The sequence below is a fragment of the Cyprinus carpio genome, chromosome A23, assembly GCF_018340385.1.
Source record: "Cyprinus carpio isolate SPL01 chromosome A23, ASM1834038v1, whole genome shotgun sequence".
Lineage (NCBI taxonomy): Eukaryota > Metazoa > Chordata > Actinopteri > Cypriniformes > Cyprinidae > Cyprinus > Cyprinus carpio.
Window position 1 is genome coordinate 151,177 of NC_056594.1, and position 23,836 is coordinate 175,012.

General features: G+C 42.1%; 2 protein-coding genes across 2 annotated transcripts; both read left to right on the forward strand.

The window, feature by feature from the left end:
- The first annotated feature begins 2,915 nt into the window (after positions 1-2,915).
- Positions 2,916-10,342, forward strand: LOC109064740 (non-structural maintenance of chromosomes element 3 homolog). Its single transcript, XM_019081773.2, has 11 exons — positions 2,916-3,057; positions 3,283-3,345; positions 3,658-3,771; positions 5,620-5,683; positions 6,184-6,263; positions 6,338-6,432; positions 7,052-7,131; positions 7,217-7,259; positions 7,354-7,416; positions 7,815-7,929; positions 9,925-10,342. The coding sequence occupies exons 2-11, from the start codon at positions 3,295-3,297 to the stop codon at positions 10,003-10,005; spliced, it is 786 nt and encodes a 261-aa protein (XP_018937318.2). The 5' UTR covers positions 2,916-3,057; positions 3,283-3,294; the 3' UTR covers positions 10,006-10,342.
- A 6,701-nt stretch (positions 10,343-17,043) lies between these two features.
- Positions 17,044-19,412, forward strand: LOC122135205. The gene is given in 2 exon segments (XM_042713956.1): positions 17,044-19,023; positions 19,026-19,412. Coding segments are annotated over 2 exon segments (2,127 nt in total). The 3' UTR covers positions 19,173-19,412.
- The last annotated feature ends 4,424 nt before the right edge of the window (positions 19,413-23,836 follow it).

Below are 23,836 nucleotides of genomic sequence, written 5' to 3' on the forward strand. Positions count from 1 at the left end.
GTTAGCAATCATCATAAAAAACAGTAGTAGTCTTAAAGTTTACAGTAATTTCATCTAATTCTCAAAAAGGGGTGGAAAATTGTCATAGCTAATGATAATGAGATAATGACTATCCTGAAACTAAACATTAGAAGTGGATATCGGGGGAAATAAAATACCGTAGAAAATGGTCCCTTTAACTTAAACCTCACATGAAGTTCAGCACTATTTACCTGGGAGTGAGTCTCATTGCACGATGATCCAGACAGGTTGGGTGCCACACCTTCACAAAAGGTTTTGGGGGCAAGGTCATGCCTCTCCCACTTTCCTGAGAGATACTGACTGACCACCAGCTTCTCCGCCCACAAGAGAATGCAGGTGAAGCCCTTCTCCTTAAACTTCAAAGTGGATACGTAGCGGTAAGCTCCTCCCGACGGGACTGCAGTAGGGATTGTGACCAGACAGACTGCACAGCTGGAGACACCTCATCTATCACCTGAGACAAACACAGGCCATCTTAAATTTACTGTGCTCTCATTAAACACATTAAACATTAAAAAATTCAGCAGTTGTTCAGTCACAGGTATTGTACGCATGCATACTCTGCAGTCCTCCAGAAAAGCACACCCTGCCTGTCAGATGGAGCATCTCAGTGCAAAACGTTTTTGGTAGTCTTGTGTTGACAAATTAATCTCTTTTGAATTCAAAACTGTCCATTTTATGTGGGCACATTTTCGAATATGACTCATTGAACTTAGATATTACAGTGGAAACTCTTTTTAAAAATTATTAGTTTTACTGGTTTTACTCTTTCGTTTTCAAGCGCTTCTTAATGTGTTATGTTTTAAGCTTTAAAGTTTTTGTTAGCATTCCATTAAGTTTCAAATAAAAAAAATAAATTTAAAAAATCAACTGAGACTAAGTAACTTATATGAAAAGTATTTAACTAAACTAAGGATTCTATTATTAGCATATAAACCATTTTTAGTTAGAATAATATTAAAATTACTGCCGTGTATATCAGAACAGTAATATAAAATTACTCGTATTCTAAAATAAGATTTTGGTCACACTACCAACCATACCTGAATGTGTATATGTGCATACAGGGGAGTTGCAGAGAAGTCTTACCCCTGAGGGCCAAATTGCAGTAAACACTGCAGTATACGGCACAGACTGAGCCTTCATGATGCTCAGCACCTGACCAATCACCTCATCTACAGCAAGCAACATAGTGTCATTCATTTGCAGGAAAACAATTCATTGTATTAGTATCTTGGCTTGTTTTTACAATATAACAATTGTTGGAGCACAAGGCTTTTGCAATAGGACACATACCATTTCTGCTGAGCACTTCTTTAGTAGACATCATATCAGCCCTTCAAGAAAAAGACAGCTTACAGTCCTCATAAGATCAAGAGTTTCTTTTCAGGTTTTAAAAAGGGATTTTCATCTATTTACCCTGTATTTGTTTATGAGTTTCCAAATTAAATGAACTTTTATGTAAAGAAATGCTCACCCAACAAATGGAAAACAGTGGCTGTGTTCAGAATTGCATGCTATACTATCGTCACTTTACTATGGTATATAAGGAAATCAGAAAAGAAGACAGAAAATCAAACTTATTGGGGGGATCTGTTGTTGGATTTTTCTCATTGTTCAGCCTTGCCTCTCTCATCCTTTTTATGTGGATTTCATAAGACACTTTATTTATTTCTCTACCTTTCACTCACTATATCAAGGTAACATACACACTGGCTACAGTTGATGGTTTTATTATTATTTAGTTTTTATTATTATTTAGTTCATGCATTTAACCTCGTGTCAGTGCTGTAATAAATCCTTTCTTTTACAAAATATGTGCATGTCCTAGTATCTTAAATTATAGTGAGATCCCATTAATGTCCCACATAGTTTGATATTCTAACTGTGCTTATTTCCATCATTGGTGGCAGAAGGCGTTAATAGAAGAGAAATTTATATCTTCTTCATGCATTTCAGCATTTAGCATTTACAGCATAAACCGCATTTGTGACATTACCTTGCACTGGCAAAAGACTTTGTAAATAAATGTTATGTAAAAATAAATAAATAAATAAAACATTTTTTTTTTTTTTAGATGATAACTGGAAGGCACTCACTGAATTGCATTATATTTACATTAAATCATTTAGCAGACACTTTTATCCAAAGCGACTTACAAATGAGAACAACAGAAGCAATCAGACCAACGAGAGAACAACAACAGTATGCAAGTGCCATGACAAGTCTCAGTTAGTACAGAACACGTAGCGGTGTTTTTTTTTTTTTTAATGTGGCAATTTAGCATAATACTGTTTGGAACATCCAATAGCATAATGTATTTGTTCACATAGTATTTGAAGAAAAACTCTAGTCAGAGTACAGTATTTATTTCATTCTGAACTCCACTCGGTGTCAGAGATTTGATTACCCGTATGTTTGCTTTTGACATTGGTGGGGACATAAACCCATATATCTGTCCGTATGCTTTATAGGGAGCTAATAATAGCCATAGATTGCGCTTTCTCTTTCCGTTTGCTCTGTTTTGTCAAACACCTTCAAAAAACTTCAAACTCATCGATGCAACTTTGTTAAATCCTGAAGTGATACGGCACAGACTGAGCCGCGCTGGCTTCTCCTCCGGTGAACTATTACATTCGCCATGTATTAAATGCGCGTCATTGAAAGCGCACAGTTTTCTACATAAAACTTCTTAGGTAATATCAATAGTATGTCATTTCAGATGCGTCCGAAATTACAAAAACACATCCAAATATTTAAATGTTTGATCAAAATTATTGCTAGGGACAGTTTGGCACTCGCTGGATATTGGTAGGGACACGTCCCTGGTGTCCACCCCCCCCCCCACCCCCCCCCCCCCCGGAATATATAAAACTTATAAAACGTGTTTGAGACGGTTGTTGTCCAGCAGATGGCGGTGTGGCGGTGTTCCGCTGTTAGCCGAGCGTCATTCATCAGCAGCAGAAGAAATAACCGCTTTCGCGCTTTCGTTTTTACAGCTAGAGCTGTAAATAGAGAATTAAACATTATTAACAGGTGAAAACAGTTTTAACCATCTTATCCTACATTATTGTTGTTGTAATTTCCATAATTTACTCAGATAAAGTATTAACATTAGCGTTGTTTTTGGTCAAGATGAATATTTTTTTTGTGTCTTGCGTTCGTAACACCAACAATGACAGAGAAACAGTTCATGGATTTAATCTTATATAATTTATGTCTATACATTTTGTGTCTGTTTCGTGTGTATATTATTCTCAGGGATCGATCGCTATGTCTCAGAAGAAGAAAGCAGTTTCAGCTTCTCAGAACAAAACTCAGAGGGTAAGAAAACACATTTACGAACGTCTTAAAATATACTAGTTTTAAAGTTATGAATGATGAAACTATATGATTAAGTCATTCCAAACCTCAGTGTGAGCGATCACATTTGCACCGATGTATTTATGGAAATTAATGTCCTCAAAGATGTTGATCTTGCTTTCAAATAATATTTATACAAAAGCGCAGTAAAGTAAAAAGGACCTGATAGGGTTTTTTGGTTGTTTTGTTAATAATTCATCAGTTTTGAACACTGTGTTGTTAATATTGGTGTTAGTTTCAGTGATGTAGTGTGTGTCTGTGTGTGGACTGCAGCGCTCTCAGGTGTGTCTGGATGAGGATGACGAAGATGCTCATTTCAGCCAGATAACATCATCACAGGTCCAGAGAGCCCGAGAGCACTTCACGCCTGTCCAGATCGACCGCAAGGTGCTGTGAATTATTTATGACATCAGTTCTGTTTTATCACATACTCTACTCTGCATGGGAGAGCATTGTCTGGTAATTAAAGATCTGTGCTAGTCTAACTGAAAAGTTGTGGTTCAGCTCTCTGTAAAAGTAGATGTAGGGCAGGGGATGATCCTGTAGATGAAGGTGTTGAAGTTTATCACAGTGGCAGAGTGCTTGAGTACTTCAACAGAGTTTGAATGAACATTGGACATCCTAAACTCAAACATTTCAAGTTGGTAAAACTGTTTAGTGCTGCTAGAGTACACAAACAATCAAAATGTAAGTTTTTTTAGCTTTTAATATAAATATGTTAGCCTTATGATTATCTATAAGCTAGTGTGCTCCAGAACAGTGACAAAATTTGTATTTACAAGATGCATTCAGAATTTACAGTCTCTCTACCACCAATCAGAGTTGGAGCCAGACACTGACCGACAGCTGCAACTGCTAAAGTCTGTCTACACTGGACGCGACAAAGCGACCGTTGAAAATCATTTGAAATTTGTGTCAATACGTCATAAATAGAACACAGCTGCAGTTTACTGTCGGGTATTTTGACATGCCGCGCCGCTTGCATCCAGTGTGGACACGGTGTTAGCCCAAATCTATTTAGTCTGGTTTGAGTTATCTTCACACAGTCTCCTTGAATGTCTTAAAATTGCTTGAATGTTTATGTTGGCACGATTTAAGGGAATAGTTCACCCAAAAATTTAAATTTCCTGATTATTTACTCACCCCCAGGACATCCAAGATTTATGTGACTTTCTTTCTTTACCTGAACAGAGGAAAACATTCCAGGATTTTTCTCCTTTTAATGCAAGTAAACGGAGCTCAGAGTAGACTGTTTTTGGCAGCCTGAAATCCATTTTTTGGGAAGCTTCAAAGTAATCCACATGAACCCAATCAACAAATAAGGATCTTCTCTAGCAAAACAATCATTCATTTAAAAAACATCTGCTTTTTAACTACAAATGCTCGCTGTAGTCAATTTAGTTCACAACCTTTTGCGAAAACCAAAAACGGTCATATAGTTATCTTGGATGACCTTGGGGTAAGGAAATTTTCATTTTTGGGTGAACTGTTCCTTAAAATGGGTGCCATTATGCTTTTTCACTTTTTCAACTTTAGTTAGTCTGTAATGTTGCTGTTTGAGCATAAAAAGATCTGCCAAGTTACAAAGCTCAAAGTCCACTTCAAAAGGAGATATTTTACTTAACAGAAATCACTTTTCAAAAGCTACAATGAACGACTCGTTTAGACTACAATGCATATTTTCTGGGATTTGTGATATCACAAAGATCGACGAATGGGATAGACCTGGTTGAGCTGCACTAGAGAAGGCAACGAGTGTTATCAGTATGTCGGAGACACGCTAGTGTTCCCAAGACAGACGAGCTTAGAGTTGTTACAATAATCCGGGTTTAAATCATGCTCAAATTGATTTGATTTTGACGCAATATTTACACTGAAGCTCACAGCAGACAGACTGGCCCAGCTAACCAATCACAGCGCATTTCGTATTTCAGAAGGTGGGCCTTCATATGATACAGGAGCTATTCGAGCCCTTCATGCCAGACTGGGGAGAGAGGTGTTGTAATAATGTAAAATATGTGAAAAATAATGTGTTTTTCGAACAACCTAGTATGAGAGCCTGTTCTGTAAAAGAGCATAATAGAACACAATTAAATTATAAACATCTAACACAACAACAGCGACCCAACATTCTCTTTTCAGAGCTTGTGTTTTAACCAGCACTGACTGCACCTACTTCTTCTCCTTTGGTTTGATTTACTATTGGATTTTTAACATTTCTCTGTTTTTATGCCAGTGGCAGAGGTGGTCCAGTTCATCTTAATTAAAGACCAAAAAAAAATACCCATTCGAAGAGCAGGTTTGTCTTCTATGTTCAATTAATTACTTTTCATTAGATCTCTATTATATCACTGCTTGGTAACCCTTTAGAGTAAGGTTCCATTAGTTAATGTTAGTTAATGTATTGATTAACATGAACAAATGATAAACAACAATACATTTATTATTGTATTTATTAATCTTTGTTAATGTTAGTTAATGAAAATACAGTTATTCATTGTTAGTTCATGCTAATTCACAGTGCATTTACTAATGTTATCAAGCAAAACTTTTGATTTGAATAATGCATTAGTAAATGTTGAAATTAACATTAACAAGAATTAATAAATGCTGTAGAAGGCTTGTTCTTGCTTAGTTCATGTTAACTAAAGTAGTTAACTAACATTAAGTAATGGAACCTTATTCTAAAGTGTTACCCACTGCTTTATAGATAAATAATTATTCATAATAGAAAATTATATTTATGTTGTATATATATTTAATACAGTGTGTTCACTCTCTTTTGACTGATTTCTGCAGATATTGGCAAACATGTGATAAAGGAATACAAAGGCATCTATACAGAAATCATGAACAGAGTTTGCCGCACATTTGAGCAGGTACAGCAGATGGAGCATATGGTGATTAAAGGGCCTTTCATAGATGTAAATATGAACTTCTGTGTTTTATGCAGGTGTTTGGATTACAGCTGGTGGAGATTGATCCCAAAAATCATATTTATATCCTGATCAATAAGCTGGAGCCCATTCATGGAGAGCCAGTGAGCATGTAAGTAACACACACTTTGGTTACACTACACTTGGTTACTATAACACACTTCCAAATACAAGTATTTATTAGAGCTGTCAAAGAAAACAATATGCTGTGTCTCCAAAGCCTTTAATAGTATAAATATAGAAATGCAATAAAATAGCCCAAATTCCAAATTTAAGCAATGTAACATTTCACAAAGTTTTTTGTGCATGGAATTGTTGATAGAACTTCCATGAGAGACAGGCTGCTGCAGCTGTCTATTATCACTTTTTTTGTCAATGTTAGTTAAAACTAACTAACATAATTCAGTTGTGCTTATTTTGTTCAGTCTGGGGTTGTTTAACAACAATGTGCTGTTAAGAGGTTGTTTCTCTATTGCTTACACCTATTTTATATACAGTATAATAAATGCACACATTCATTTTTAGCGAATGGGACAATTCTTGACAGATTCTGAACAGACCACATCTATTAATCTGTCCGTTGCTCTGAAAATATCACATTGCAGAAATGGACATAACAGACAGACTGACTGACTAACTTGGGGCTGAAATGTAAATCAGTAATTGTTTTTGTGAGATTCACATCTGCACAAGTTTTGCTGTCCTGGTTATACTTTATTCTGTCCACACAGGCGTCCTGGAAACCCAAAGACAGGCCTGCTGTTTGTCATTCTGAGTGTCATCTTCATGAAGGGCGGTGTCATTAAAGAGAGTGAGTGATATTCACACAGTTGTTACACCATTACTGATCAGTTTCTGTGGATGGTTTGTAAATGTGTTTTCCATAAATGCTGTAGATCTGGTATGGAATACACTCAAGAAGCTGCGGGTGGATCCAGGGTTAGATCCTTTTGAAAAAAAACTAATTATGCTTTTTATTTTATTTATTTATTTATTTTTTCACTTCTGATACCTGATACCAGTCTTTTCACAGGGAAAAGCATGACGAGTTTGGTGATGTAAAGAAGGTGGTCACAGATGAATTTGTACGGCAGAAGTAAGTGAAAGTGGCTTTTAGAAAAAGAAAAATTATTGGCTTTCTCTAACCAGTGCGGTGTAGCACCTGCTATTTTGACTCATGCCCTGACTTTGAATACTCGTGAATGGTTTACGATGTGTTAGATTAGACTGTAAGAACAGTTTCTGATGTACTCAGAGATTGTAGGTTTGAGTCCCGGCAGATTTGGTGTGTTCAGAGCTGCTGTTCTTTAGACCATGGACAGGTGGTTTATATCACACCATAGACAATGAAGGGGTCTAGTGGAATGAAGACAGAAAGATTCATGTCCTTCATCAGATGACTCCTGACATGCTTCTTGGACCACTGGACACTTTTTCTTTTCTTTTTTTTTTTTCTTTTTACTAAAGACATTTCATTTTTCATGTCTGCTATAGATATTTAGAGTATGTGAAGATCCCTCACACAGAGCCAGTGGAGTATGAGTTTCGCTGGGGTCTGCGGGCAGAGAAGGAAGTGTCCAAACTCAAGCTACTGGAGTTTGTTGGAGAGGTTTGTGCATTTTTATTTCTGTTGCATTCATTAATACAATTAACCAACCTATCAGTTATAGTCATTATAAATGTAATTAAATGTCCATTGATCAATCTTTGATTACAAACCTACACAACCACTCTTGATTAATATACTAATAATTAGAGGTCGACCGATGCATCGGTTTTGCTGATTAATCGGCACCGATAGTTGATTGCTGGAACAATCGGTTATCGACAAAATCCATGCCGATAGTTTTCCATGTTTCATTTGTTGCTGGAGCAGCTGAGAAGGCTCTGTTTTCATTATACAGTGCGAGAGCGGCCTCTAGTGGTTGAAGTCACTGACAGCACATGACACGTGACGAGCACATGACAGTTTAGACACGTGACGCTGCATGCTGAACTGAGCGAGAAGCTTCAGACATCAGTGACAGTGACATCACATGCTTGCACTCAGTGAGCTACTAGCACTATCCGTTATTAATTTTACTGCAACACAACTCGGAATACTGATACAATGGCACATTGTGCGGCTTTTGGTTGTAATTTTCAGGGAAACAAGAGAAGCAATGTAAGTCTTCATAGCTCACCAAGTGCAACCATTTGACGTCATTGAAATAATGGCGACCCCCATAGCCCAAAATATGTATAAAAGATGTGGATTTTTGAAACAATTTAAATCTTTCATGGGTTTTCTACTACATATTTTAGTAAGAGACATAATTTACGTTATATTAAGCCATACAAGTCTTAAAACCTGGAGTTCCCTTTAAAAATATTTAAAAACGTTGCATTCTTTCTCCTCATCTTTGTCCTTCACCTGCTCAAGAATTCTCTGGTTTTTGCAGCACATCACTTTTTTTAGTGAACTTCAGTTCCCTTTCAAGGGAGCTTCGAACTGCGTCCTCTAGGGGTTGCTATGGGGAACACCTAGTTGTGACCCGTGTCTGAAGCATACATTGAAAAACACCAACAACACGTTGGCCAGCGACAGCCCATGACGTCACTACTGGTGCAACTATAGTATAAATAGGTGCCGGGAGAACATGTCAGCCTCCTATTCATCTTCTGTGAATGTTTTGTTTGAAGCATGCATTCTGAACATGGTAAGAGCGATCTTTATTCTATCATCATGGCGAGCACTTGCAAAACGTTTAGAGGATGTGTGCATCCATGTCGTCATTATTTGACACCTGATGACACACACGATCTCTAACGTCCCAGGGGCGACTCCCATGGAAATGGTAAAGTTGGTACTTAGTGCTTGCCATGGTTCTGGCCAGCACTCCCCTCAGCATGGTGGCATAAGGTATACCGTTCCCCATAGCAACTTCTAGAGGACGCAGTTTCGAAGTTCCCTTGAAAGGGAATGTCTCAGGTTACTTATTTAACCATGGTTCCCTGAGTAGGGAACAAGACACTGCGTCCTCTAGCGTCCTACCATGCTTCGGACACAAGCTTCAGACAAAGAAGTGGATGACATGTTCTCCCAGCGCCTATTTATACTATAGTCGCTCCGGTAGTGACGTCATGGGCTGTCACCAGCCAACGTGTTGTTGGTGTTTTTCAATAAATGCTTCAGACACGGGTCACAACGAGGCGTTCCCCATAGCGACCCCTATAGGACGCAGTGTCTCGTTCCCTACGCAGGGAACTATGGTTACATAAGTAACCTGACACGTTTTCTCTGTTTACTTCAGCATATGCTGTGTTGTTATCGGTCTTTTGCACATGCAGGGCGGTTCACAAAATTCTTTTGACAGCATAGTCTTATAGTTGCTTTGTGCATAATTTGGTGAAGATTGGACGAACAAACAAATAGGAGTTTGAAAAAGTAGGCCCTGACATGTTCTTGACAGTATTCATGAGATTTACCCCTACAATGACTGTTAAACAGCCATCATTATTTATGAGTGCAATGCCTTTCACTTGAGCTCATAAATTCCAAATTAATGACTAAAATCCAAGTTCTCGTCAGTAACAGTGTTGGCATGGTTCTTTTCTCTCACAGCTTTTTGGTCAGGATCCTCAGAGCTGGACACAGCAGTTCAGAGAGGCCAGTACCGCTGAGACCAGCAGCCAGAGAACATGAACCTGGTGATGTGCATTTATTAGCCATATTTAAATAGACCTCCTTAAACCCTGAACTGAGGTTCAGTGTTCAAACAATAACATGCTTTGATACTGAAGAGTTTTTTGGAGTTCCACTGTTTTGTCTAAGTATATTTTAGACTTGTAATAGACTTGTTTGTAAATAAAGTTATTGTACAATTCTGTTGTTGACATTGTTCACTTACAGAAGTATGCTATGGTGTAGAAGTAATGTGGCCAAAAAGTATGTGGACACCCCCTTATAATTAACAAGTTTGACTATTCCAGACATTTCTGTGAGGACAAATCTATGCTTTAAATTGAAATAGTATTCTAAAGAATTTTGTGCTTTTTTTGTTCTATGGTTTGGGAATGATAATGTTTGTGTGCACAAAGCAAGGTCTGTATAGAAATGCTTTTTTTTGAGTCTAGTGTGTCCTGCACAAAGGCCAGACTTCAGTGGGGTTCAGATCTGAGCTTTGGGCAGACCAGTAAGGCATTTCTACATGATTCCTACATAGCATCAACAGTGGATGAAGCAAAGTGAGGTCCAAATTATTCATATCCTTGAAATTGGTATAAACTACAACACATCCATTGCATACTTATCCAGAGAAATAAGTATTCTCAGCGACAGCAGTTTTTAGTGCAACATCAAACATAAAATCAGCTGTTAACATATAAGTGAATACATGCATGACAGGTCAGTCTTCTTTTTTGGGGGGGGGCTCTGTTTGTTCAGAACATTACTAAAGGAAGTGGGAAGTGAGTAGAACTTTAAAGACATTGTTCTAACATAGTGTCTTAGACTATACAAAAGAGCTACACAGGGGGAAAGAAGGGTGGCGCATGTGGTGTGTGCCCCCTCTGATGCCAGTAGCCAATCACAGCGCCTTTCAATTCAAGTCAAGTCACCTTTCAATTCACCAGTTCATTAATGATTCAGTGATGTCATCATCAAGTTCAGCTGTCTTCCAAATAGTGTCGGTGCAATCATTCAAACATCTCCAACTAAGCAGGCCAAAGGCGACAGCGGCAAGAACCAACTCTATCGGTCACAGAAATGGAGAAAAAATCCTTGGGAGGAACCAAACTGTTGGGGGCCAGTTCTCCTCTGACCAAATGAAACCAGCATGGTGTGGTTTAATTCCAGGCTACAACACAGTTGCAGAGCACTTGAATGGTTCCCGTGGTCTTGTGCTGATGGTTGTTGAGGTGATGAGGTCTTGACAGGGGATCTGTCTCTGGGGCTCTGGTAGTTAACATGCTCTCTGCTGACTTCAGGTCGTCTCTAGGTTTCATACTTATTCAGAGAAATAAGTATTCTCAGTGACAGCAGTTTGTAGTGCAACATCTAACATAAAATCAGCCGTTAACATATTAATTAACACATGCATGACAGGTCAGTCTTTTTGTTTTTGTTTTTGGACTGTTTGATTAAAACATTACTAAAGGAAGTGGGAAGTAAGTAAAACTTTAAAGCCATTGTTCATCTGGTGTGTATACAGACTGGATCTGGTGGCTAAGGTGACCTCAGAATAAGAATGAAAGAGACATATTAGGATAGATGTCATTCTTCTTACGATGTAGCGATACATCGGATGTTATTGGAAGTGTTCCTGGTTCCAGTCGACCGAATTAATGCAGCCTAACAATCCTTTAGCGGATTTGAATTATAGAAATGTGTTAGTGTATTATGTATATGTCAGGTTAAAGAGATGCGTCTTTAATCTAGATCTAAACTGACAAAGATCTGGACAAAGGATCTGCCGCCCACAGTTGATTTTGATATTCTAGGTATTATCAAATGGCCAGAGTTTAGAGATCACAACAGACATGATGAAAGACAATAATGTGAAATGAGCTCACTCAAGTATTGAGGAGTTTAACCATTCAGGGCTTTATAGGTAATTAGCAAGATTGTAAAATGTATTTGTTGTCCAATAGGGAACCAGTGCAGAGTTGACAGAACTGGGCTAATATGGTCATACTTCCTGATTTTAGTAAGTACTCTGCTGCTGCTGCTGCTGCTGCTGCTGCTGCATTTTGGACCAGCTGGAGTTTGTTTTAAGTGCACAGAACAACCACCCAATAAAACATTACAATAATCTAACCTTGAGTTCATGAATTGATTCTGCATTTGACATTGAGAGGATTTAGATAATAATTTACATATATTTCAAGGGATGAACTTTGTCCTGAGTCTCAGGCCTGTAAGGGGAGAGACTAATATATGTACAGTACAGCCAAGTTCTGAGTCTCCAGCCTGAGAGACAGGAGGCATATATGAGTCTGCAGCAGATATGACCAACTGACCATTTCCCTCCCATTTATATTTTTATTCATTTAATAATCCTCTTTGGTTGTACTTCACTGTTAAATAAGTATATTTAGCTGGTGCTCCTCAAAAGGGGGAAAGAGTCATGTGGCACACTCACCTAAAGTAACGTGTGACCAAATCTTGTGAGATCCATTGCGATCTGGTGCCCTGTTGTGAGAAATTCCTGCATTAATGGTGCCTGTGTGTGAGGCAGATGCTACATTAATGGTACCCTGTGTGAGAATAACTTAGAATGAACTGACTCTTCTGTTTTATCAACACAAGTAAATACACTCAAAGATAACAAAAGAAGTAACAGTAAACTGAAAAGTCTTTAATTAAACCAGAAACCAACTGCGTTGCAAGAGTGGTTCTTTCTAAGCCTGACTGATAGTTTCTCTGCTTAACTCCTTAGTACTATTTATGAATAGGATTGCTTGCCAATTGTATAGAATTGTGATTTTATTTTGGCATAGAGCTTGCAAGTTTTCTGTTCAGATTTTGTTTCTTGCACATATTGCAATTGTTGAATATAAGTAATTGCTCCTAGAAATACAGAATAGGGTGTCCACCTTTTTTAAGTCTGATATAGTGTTTTAGAATTTTTATTCAATCTTGTCTGGTAATGGGTAGCACCCTTTGATAATTACTAGACCCTCATTCTGTGTTTGACATTCATTGTCTTAGTAGTGTAGAGCTACTTACACTGGTGGTAAAACTTTAAGGGTTTACTAGTACAGGTGATTTATTTTTTTTAATATATATTCAAATTCTCTTTGTCTGTTTTTGGGAAGGTTACATCTTTGGTGTTTAACATATTGTTTCAGAAACGCAAACAATTAACGGTACTCACATTTCAACTTAAGTTAGTTTTATATTACTTAAATTAGCTTTAAGGAAATAAATATGACTGCTAGTATTACCCGAGGAATAAAAAAAAATTAAAAAAAGCTAAAACAATTGGCTATGCCAAAAGAGTTGAAAAGAAAAGTTTTGATTTAGGAAAAGAAGGTTTCCGTTCTGGCTTTACTGGCAGAGGGATACAGTGAGCATCAGGTTGCTTCCATCCTTAAAGTTTCAAAGACAGCGTCCATAAGAACAACGTCAAGCTGCAGACATTGGGGACAACAAAGCTACTGACTTCTATTTCAAATGTCACTCAACAACCATAGGATTTAGCAACCCCTTAGCTCTTTCGAATCATGCCCTCAATTTGTTGTGTTCACATACCAAACGTCATAAAGGTTTTCATACTGTTCCAATGAAGCTACGATTTTAAAAATTTCAAAATGTAAATTATTTCGGTCAAAAATGACCAAAGAGTGGAACACACTGGATCTCAATTAATGAAATATTCAAGTTAAAAATCATTGTGCAGTTTGTTGAAAACAAAATGATGTGACAATGATCAAAGAAAAAGAAAGAAAACCAAATTCATCAATTGAGCGCTGGATTCAAAATCACCCTGGAAATCAAATTAAATCTGAAAATGTATCTAAAATGATCTAATTTGCATGAATTTCATTAAAGCAGCTCATAATTTAAGTCAGTAGTGTCAGTCAGAGGGTCTCAACTGGATTTATTGACATCAGTCAACAACATCAATGCCGCCACCTACAAATCCTTTCCCCTTTTGTGGGCTTTCTTGCTGTTGCCTTTCCAATGCATTTGTTCAGTGCACCAAAACAGGTGAAACTGATTCACAATCGCTTAACAGGACAGATTGATATCCCTGAAGTTTAACTGACTTGCAGTTATACTGTGCTTATTAACCGTTCCCTTAATTTTTTTGAGCAGTATATATATATATATATATATATATATATATATATATATATATATATATATATATATATATATATATATATATATATATTAGTATATATATATTAGTATGTATATATATATATATATATATATATATATATATATATATATATATATATATATATATATATATTTATATATATATTAGTGGTGGGTCTTTATTGGCGTTAACGTGCTGCGTTAACGTGAGACTCTTATCGGGCGATAAAAAAAAATATCGCCGTTAATCTATTCTCAAAGTTGGGTTGGGAGCTGGGTCTATACTACGCAAGCTATGATGACTTTCACCGTGACGCCGGGTTCACACCGCAAGCTGCAGCAGAGCAGAAGCAGCGCGTATTTTTTTCGGTACCTATGTTAACAGATGAGAGCGTTCACACCGCACGCAGAGGCTGCGCGCCAAAGCGTTGCAGGAGCAGAGCAGAAGCAGCAGTGCCGCTATCGTTTCGGCGCTGGGTCTATTTTTGCTGCGCTGCTGACGCTCAGTTAAAGTGAAAGAACACCTTTGATGGACAAAATAAATATGATTTCACACAAAAAGTGCTCTAAATGCTGGAGTATGTTAGGAAAGAAAATTAATATTAAAAATATGTATAGAAGATAAAGTGACAATGATCATGGGCAAAATACACATGTACTGACCCAAAAAAATAATTTTCCCCAAAATTTGCATTAATGATATCTACTGTGTTTTTAGCAAATGACAAAAAAAATTATGATATTTAAATTCACATATTTTTCTATTTTTTTTATTAATAACATATATATATATATATATATATATATATATATATATATATATATATATATATATATATATATTACAAAATCTGTCAAAGTACTTACAGTTCTAGGTTCACCGCAACCTCAAAAGCCTGCCACTTTCCTCTAATACATTTGAATGTTCAGCAGAAAACATGTATTGGCTACATAAAACCAATGTGTGAAATTGTAGAATTATTGTTCTTTTCAAGAAAAAAAGAAAATTGATTCAATTTGAACCAACTGACAGTTCTCGGTCCAAAATCTGCTGTTCCCTTATCGAGTCGGTCTCTCGACATTACGTATGGGCAAATCCATTTCCTCGAAATTATGAAGTCTGATTGAATAACTCTTTTGCTTGCAAATAGCCAATGGCGCCCCCGCCCTCACCTGATTGGCTGACAGCCCTCAATATAGGTGACGGCGGGCGCCAAAAAACCTCAGAATCTTTTTTCTTCTTCACTTGAGTCTGGTTTCGCCGTGGATTCACGCATTCAGAGCGGAATATTGTGGAAAATTATCCCCTCTCGCGTTCCGGCGATTTTCTCTTAAAATGTCACTTTGCCGCATGTGTGGTGGGCCCATTGATTTCCCGGACGCACACAAACAGTGTGTGCTATGCCTGGGTCGGGCTCACGCAGAGGCGGCATTCTAAGGTTCGGGATGTCGTGAGTGTGAGGAGCTTCCCATCAAGATCCTTCGTGCAAGGATGGACGTTACCCGTAACGGTGGCCCTGTATCTCCTGCCTCTCCCCCGTCCGCCGCCGTCGAGCCGCGAACCGAGAGACTGCAGAGAGCTCCGTCCACGGATTCTGTTGAGGTACTGGCGTCGGCCCAACGCCCACGCCATCCTCACGTGGAAGATCCCCTCTCATACTCTGAGGCCAGTTACCGCCCTCCACTAGAAGCGCGGGAAATGGTTTCGTTTGGATATGACGAGGACGACGTCATGTCTACGAATGCCTCCGACCCGGGAGCGTGGTCCGAGGCCCCGTCTGAAGCCGCCCCCGCCTCGCTGGATACGGAGCTTATGGCGATCCTCACGGAGGCGGTGGCAGACATGGAATTGGAGTGGACAGCCCCCAAGGAGTTGCCGTCTAAGAGATGGATGGACGGTTCCTTCCTCGGCGCGGGCCGTCAGGCTGATGCCCCGCAGAGACCCGCACCCTTTTTCTCTGAGGTCCACGAGGAACTCACTCGGTCATGGCGCTCCCCTTACTCAGCCCGAGCCCATGCACAGGGGACCCAGCTGCTGACGACGGTGGAAGGGGCGGAGAAATTAGGGTACGCGCGACCGCCTCCCGTCGAGGATGCTATCGCAGCCCACCTGGCGTCTTCTCCTGGCTGGAAGACCGCCTCTTTGCCTTCTAAGCCATGTCGAGCTACTGCTCACATCGCCGAGAAGGCATACATTTCGGCTGGACATGCAGCATCTGCCCTCCACACGATGGCAATCCTGCAGGTCTTCCAAACTCGGCTTCTGGGGTCCCTGGACGAGGGAAGCCCGGACCCAGAGTCGCTCAGGAAGCTGCGCACGGCGGCGGATCTCGCTCTCGCGGCGTCGAGGAAGGTCGCACAGGGAATCGGCTGCAATATGAGCAGCCTTGTGGTCCTGCATCTCCATCTGTGGCTGACGCTGTCCGGCATGCGCGATGCCGAAAAGAGGCAGTTCCTGGATGCGCCGGTGAGCCCCACTGGCCTTTTTGGTGTTGCGGTGGAGTCTCTGTCGGAGAAATACGCCGAAACCGTCAAGCAGTCTAAGATGATGCCTCATCTCCTGCCGAAGCGGTCTCAAGCCCCCCCTGCAGCGAGGTCCAGGTCCTCTTCAGCGCAGCGTCCGGTGGGATATACCAGGCGTGCGTTCCCGAGCGCGGTAGAGCGTCGTAAGCCAGAGCCACCGTTCCGCCAGAGGCAGTCGAGGAAGCCCCGTTTTGGTGCCAAACCCGGCCTCTAGCAGCCAAGGGCGCCCGGCGGGCAAGAAGGAGCAGCGTTCCTGATGCTCGTGCCAGGGGGAAGAAAGCGCGGGACGTGTTCGTCGGACCCGCGGCGAAGAGGGCGTGTTCCCGCCCAGAGTTCGTCAACAATGTAAATGTTGTGACAATGAAACCACTGTGTTCTGTTTCAAAAAACATGCATTACATGCCTCAGCAAAAGAGCTTTCTTCCTCCCTCTACTATTGCCCGCGACATAAGCGAAGCCTCTCCCCCGAGAGACGCTTCACAAAGCGGAAGCTCGGGGAAACCCGAGGAGGTGACTATGTATGTTCCCGTGCAAGAAGCCGCGGACGTTCCTGATGCTATTGATATGGTGGTGAGTGCTTGGGAGGTGGCTGGCGCGCAGCCCCCACCGCAGCATGCATTAATGCCCCCTGTATCGAGTCATCTAAGCGCTTGGTCGGCGCTCCCGGCAGCATCTTATTGGGTGATCAACACCATAAAACGCGGCTATATGCTCCAGTTCGCTCGCAGACCACCCCGCTTCGGCGGTGTAATTATGACAGAGGTATCAGAACAGAGCGCCCCGCTGCTACGGGCAGAAATCTCATCTCTCCTGGCCAAACAAGCAGTAGAGATAGTGCCCGAGGAGCGGAGAAATTCCGGGTTCTACAGCCGTTATTTTCTAGTTCCGAAAAAGGACGGAGGTATGCGCCCCATCTTAGACCTGAGATTACTGAACAAAGCGCTCGCGAAACGCACGTTCAAGATCATAACGGTGAAGCAGATCCTCGCGCACATTCAGCCCGACGATTACTTCATTGCAGTGGATCTGAAGGATGTGTACTTCCACATCCAGATAGCCCCACATCACAGGCGCTTCCTGCGTTTTGCATTCGAGAGTGTGGCATACCAGTTCAAAGTGTTGCCGTTTGGGCTCGCTTTGGCCCCCCGTGTATTTACATTGTGCATGAATACAGCGCTCGCTCCCCTGAAGCTCAGTGGAATGCGCATACTGAACTATCTCGACGACTGGTTAGTCATCGCGCGGTCGAGAAGCGCTCTCGAGGAACACAAACACAGACTCTTCGCCCACCTGGCAGGTTTGGGGCTGTCTGTGAACATTCAGAAGAGCACACTGCAGCCGCGCCAATCTATCACATTCCTGGGTATGATACTGGACTCGTGCACTATGATCGCGAATCTGTCAGAGCCGAGAGTCCAGTCGATTCACAATACACTAGCCCTCTTCGTTCAAGGCAGAGCTATCCCCTTAAGAACGTTTCAGAGGTTGCTCGGTCTGATGGCGGCTGCAGCCTCCGTCTGCAGACTGGGCTTGTTGCACATGAGACCGCTTCAACACTGGTTACAGGGCCGAGTGCAGCCGCGGGCGTGGAGAGCGGGAACGGAACGCCTTATCATAACACGTTCATGTCTCGAGACTCTGGCGCCTTGGTTCGGCACGACCATATTCGAGGGTGCTGCTATGGGCAGAGTGGTCAGACGTGTAGTGGTCACTACGGATGCATCACTATCGGGCTGGGGAGCCCTATGCGATGGCAGACCAGCATTCGGTACGTGGGCAGGGGACCAGACGCGCTGGCATATTAACTGCTTGGAGATGGAAGTGGTTCATCTAGCGCTGCAGAGTTTCCTTCCGTTCGTGAAAGACCGTCATGTTCTCATCAGAACGGACAACACGGCGGTGGTGGCGTACATCAATCGCCAGGGAGGTCTGCGTTCGCGATCCCTGCAGGGATTAGCGAGACAGCTGCTGTTATGGACGGACAGGGTACTTCTGTCGATTCGAGCAGTCCACGTACCGGGCAGTTTGAATTGTGGCGTTGACATGCTGTCCAGGGACGGCATTGTACACGGAGAATGGAGGCTCCATCCGCAAACGATAAATATGATCTGGAATCTGTTTGGCAAAGCGGAGATCGACCTCTTTGCGTCGCAGGAGAACGCCCACTGCCCTCTGTACTTCTCGCTGACAGCATCCCCCCTGGGGGGAGACGCGCTGTCGAGCCGCTGGCCCAAGGGACGGAAGTATGGTTTTCCCCCAGTCAAGTTAATGCCGCTGGTGCTGCAAAAGATCAGGGAGGAGAGATGTGCGTTGATTCTGGTAGCACCCAAATGGCCCAACCAGCCGTGGTTCCCGGAACTGGTGAACATGTCGCGCCTTCCCCCCCGTGGCGGATCCCGCCGAGAAGGGACCTTTTATCCCAGGCGAGGGGCACCATATGGCACCCCAACCCAGAGCTTTGGGACCTACATGTGTGGCAGATCAGCGTGGAGTATATCAGCGAGTGCTGCAGACAATAGCAGAGGCTAGAGCCCCTTCGACGAGGCGCTTATACACTCTGAAGTGGAAAGTATTTGCTAACTGGTGTGTTGACAAAAAGGAGGACCCCAGGAGTTGCGATGTCTCCATTATTCTGACCTTCCTACAGGAACGTCTGGATGCTGGCAGTTCTCCATCTACAGTGAAAGTCTACGTGGCCGCTATCGCCGTTTTTCGTGACTTGTTAGACGGCCATTCAGTGGGGAGGCACCCCCTGATAACGAGCTTTTCTCCGGGGAGCTAGACGGCTTAATCCCCCCCGCCTTCGTCAGATGCCGGTTTGGGACCTGTCGTTAGTGCTTAGTGCGCTGTCCGACCCACCTTTTGAACCAGCCGAGTCTAGCGACCTTAAAGTGCTCTCATTTAAGACGGCGCTACTGCTCGCGCTAGCTTGCGGGAAATGAGTGGGAGACTTGCATGCCCTGTCAGTGAACAGCGCGTGTATGCAGTTTGGACCGGATGATTGTATGGTCAGACTTTTACCCAAACGTGGCTATTCGCCTAAAGTGCTCTCAACGCCGTTCAGCGCTCAGATAGTTACAATTCAAGCATTTTGCCCCGAGGAGGACAGTAATTCAGTGTCTCAGAAGTGCGCTTTGTGCCCCGTGCGTGCCCTGCGTGCTTATGTGAACAGAACTAGCCAGTTTCGAACTTCAGAGCAGCTTTTCGTCTGTTACGCGGGTGCCAAGAAGGGCAGCGCGCTGTCGAAGCAGAGGCTATCACACTGGATAGTGGAGGCTGTGCGACTGGCTTATGCTTCCCGGGGAACCGCCTGCCCAACCGGGGTGCACGCCCACTCCACAAGGAGTTTGGCGTCGTCATGGGCTTGGGCGAAAGGCATGTCTATTCAGGACATTTGTTTCGCAGCGGGCTGGTCGTCTCGCAACACGTTTGCGAGATTCTATAACTTGGACATTCCTTCGTTCGCATCACATGTGCTTTCAGTGCAGGAGGAGGGAGTTGAGCAGTCATTGGACTAGGCTATGGGCACGCCCCGCCTGGCGCGTGCCCTAGCCATGGTTTCGATCAGGTCGTATAGACAGCGCAAGTTATTTTAGTAATAGCTGCGGTTGATGTATTCATTAGCTATCTAATGTGGCCCCCTTATTATGCCCGCATTATAAGCCGGCAGTGTATTCCCAAGCACCAACATTTTGCTGCATTTTCCCCATATCACACCAGTGTTGGTTATCTGGGTGCACGGGATTACGATGGTGTAGGAGCCGATTTGGCTCGGTGCCAAGAGGTGTTTCAACCAGGTCCGGTACCCGACCTAGAGCTAGCGCGTTGTAAGAATTAGTGCTTATGCTCTACTGTGGCTCGATGCGAGCTGGGCCGGACAGTTTTTCCCCACACGGCGGGGGTTTTATTGTTCCCCATACGTAATGTCGAGAGACCGACTTGATAAGGGAACGTCTCCGGTTACTCACGTAACCTTAGTTCCCTGAGAGGAGGGAACGAGACATTACGTAACCTGCCGTGTGGAAAGCCTTCCAGCCTCATAGCTCTCGTTCAGTTGAAGATTCTGAGGTTTTTTGGCGCCCGCCGTCACCTATATTGAGGGCTGTCAGCCAATCAGGTGAGGGCGGGGGTGCCATTGGCTATTTGCAAGCAAAAGAGTTATTCAATCAGACTTCATAATTTCGAGGAAATGGATTTCCCCATACGTAATGTCTCGTTCCCTCCTCTCAGGGAACTAAGGTTACGTGAGTAACCGGAGACGTTCAGTTGCGCGCTGCCTCCGCTGCCGGTGTGAAAGCAAAATAGCCGCGCGCTGCTTCCGCTCTGCCTACCTGCTGCTAACGCGCTGCTTCCACTCTGCTGCAGCTTGCGGTGTGAACCCGGTTTAGCGCGGATGTATACCTAGACGAATTGCACTGTAGGGGGTGAGAACGAGTCTTCGAACCTGTGTGTATGCCTACTGTGAAATTACCAAGCTTCCCCCCAAAAAAAACCTCGACAAGACTCACGCCTGTTTCACACATACTCTGTCTGCAGTGCGTATGCAGTCCGTGTGCGTTACGTATGTGATGCAGAAGCAGCACGGACTCATTGTGCTTTCACACAGGACGCGTTTGCAGTCTGCTACTGATCCGTGGCTGTTTAGTCCACAAACACAACATTTGTTGATTATTCTATATATTTTAAACCGTAAAAAAAAAAAAAAAAAAACATTGTGACTATTATCACAGAACAGTAACAGTCTTTCATAATCATAGACAGTAGTTTAAACTTTATAAATATAAACAACATATTATTCATGCATTTGACTTCTATGTTTGTATAATAAGCTGCTCAAGCAAGCGGCAAAACATTTAAACACAACAATTAGCCTACTTTTCTTGTTGGGAAATCACAAATATTTAAAATTAAAGCACCACTGACAGAAATAGTCGACTCTCGTGCCTTTTGCATTTAAATCTTTATTTCAAGCAATCGCACTGTTCTTAATGAACTTTGTTTTTCTGCTTCCATAAAAGTGCATAGGCCTATATCATGTTGTCTCGTTTATCTAAAGGTTTTTTTTTTCTTGTTTTAAACCTAGCCAAAAACCCATGTGTTGCCTGTGAAACACAGTAGGCTTTAATTAGTATACATTTATTGTGAAATTACTGCATTTCCGTGTCAATCCATGTTCATTTTTCCCGCGAACAATGCACCGCCATTTTAATTCAGCGCATGCAGCACAGCAAAACTAGACTCGGTGCGTAAACGATCGCTGCACTGCTGCAGACGTACCGCTCCTGGAACGCACTGACGGACCGCAACCGCGTGAACGCTGGAATCCGAAAATGCAACGCATACGCACTGCAGACGGAGTATGTGTGATACAGGCGTAAGGTTGTTTGCACCTTTTGCAATGCGGAATTAGTTTACTGTAGGAGTTCTTTCAGTCTCAAGTACCACCTAAACGCAAAGCATCCCTTAGCTAATGCGGAAGATGCCGGGCCAAGCAATGTAGCGCAGGGGAAGAGTCGTCGTCAAACTACTATGTTTGAGTGCAGCACAGCTCTATCAGTACTAACAAGTACATCTTATTGATCATAATTTGAATGCCTTCGGCAGAATTCAAATGAGCCATTTTAATCTAGATTAATTTAGATTAATTCCAAGATTACAGTGAGATTAATCTAGATTAAAAAAAAATAATCTATGCCCACCACTAATATATATATTATTATTATTATTATTTTTTTTTTTTCAAGTTTTACAGTCTTCCCCTGAATGTCAACAAGGCAAAAGAGACTACAGGTGCACCAAAGCTCCACATCAGCCATTGAGGGCACAGAAGTTGAGAAACATCTGCAAAACTTCAAATTCCTGAGCCTGCACATCTTCAGCAACCTGTTACTAAACTCCTCTTAGTAAAGAATGCTTGTATTTTCTGAGGAGGATAAAGATAGCTGGCATGACCCCCTCCATCCTCACTGGATATGATACTGAGATACCTACCAGCTATATCAACATCTGGAAAATGCACAGCATCTGGCAGGAATCCAGAGGGTAGTGAAGGCAGCACAAAGTGCTGGAAGCAGGCCAGCAGATGGCACTAGGGACGGAGGGGACATGACCCCCCCCCCCCCCAGATTCATAGTGACCTGATCCGTCCCCCTCACTGTCTCAATGAAAGGCTCTATTGGTAAACAGAGGATTAATCAGAGTTTCCACTATGTACATTAGCCTAAGTAGTGGCGAGTCTGGCGACCCTGCCCCCCATTCCTTAAACTTGTACTAAGCGATTTTTGAAACACGCTTTTGACCGCAGTGTCTGACCGAGTCCCAAAACACACTTGTAAACAATCAGCAGTAAGAGGGCATGTCTTGTCCTGATAGCGAGAAGAGAGCGCTCAATTTGAGTGCACAGGATGCATATTACATTACATTTACATTTAGTCATTTAGCAGACGCTTTTATTCAAAATTAGCATATTAGCAATCAACTGTAGATTGAGAGAGATGTCATTAAAAAGACAATCAGGCAAGAGGCAGGACCCACGTAAATATCGGAGCAGCTTTCCAGGAGTGGAGAGAAACTAAAGGATTGGGAACCATTTTTTGTTTGACGTTTCGATGTTTACGTTCTCTTGTGTGTGTATGTGCTACGACTCATCGATTCCTGACCACGGGGTCCTTATGAGGAGCTGGTAGCTGCCTCAATTGTACCTGTGATCATATACAGGTGCATCTCAAAAAATGTAAATATCATGGAAAAGTTCTTTCTTTTTTGTAATTTAATTCCAAAAAAAAGCAAACTTTCTTATATTCTAGATTCATTGCACACAAACTGAAATATTTCAGAGTTTTTTGTTTTTAATTCTGATGGTTACAACTTGCAGTTTAGAAAAATTTAAAATTCAGTATCTCAAAAAATGAGAATATTTTCTCAAAGATCAATGAAAAATATATATATAATAATAAAAAAAGATTAACAAAACAGAAATGTTCAAGATCTCCAAAGCAGGTTTAATTATGCACTCAATACATGGTCGGGGCTCCTTTTGCATGAATTCATTCTTCAATGCGGCGTGCCATGAAGGTGATCAGCCTGTGCCACTGCTGAGGCGTTATTGAAGCCCAGGTTGCTTTGATAGCGTCCTTCAGCTACTCTGTATTGTTTTTCAGATGTTACTTATCTTCCTCTTCAC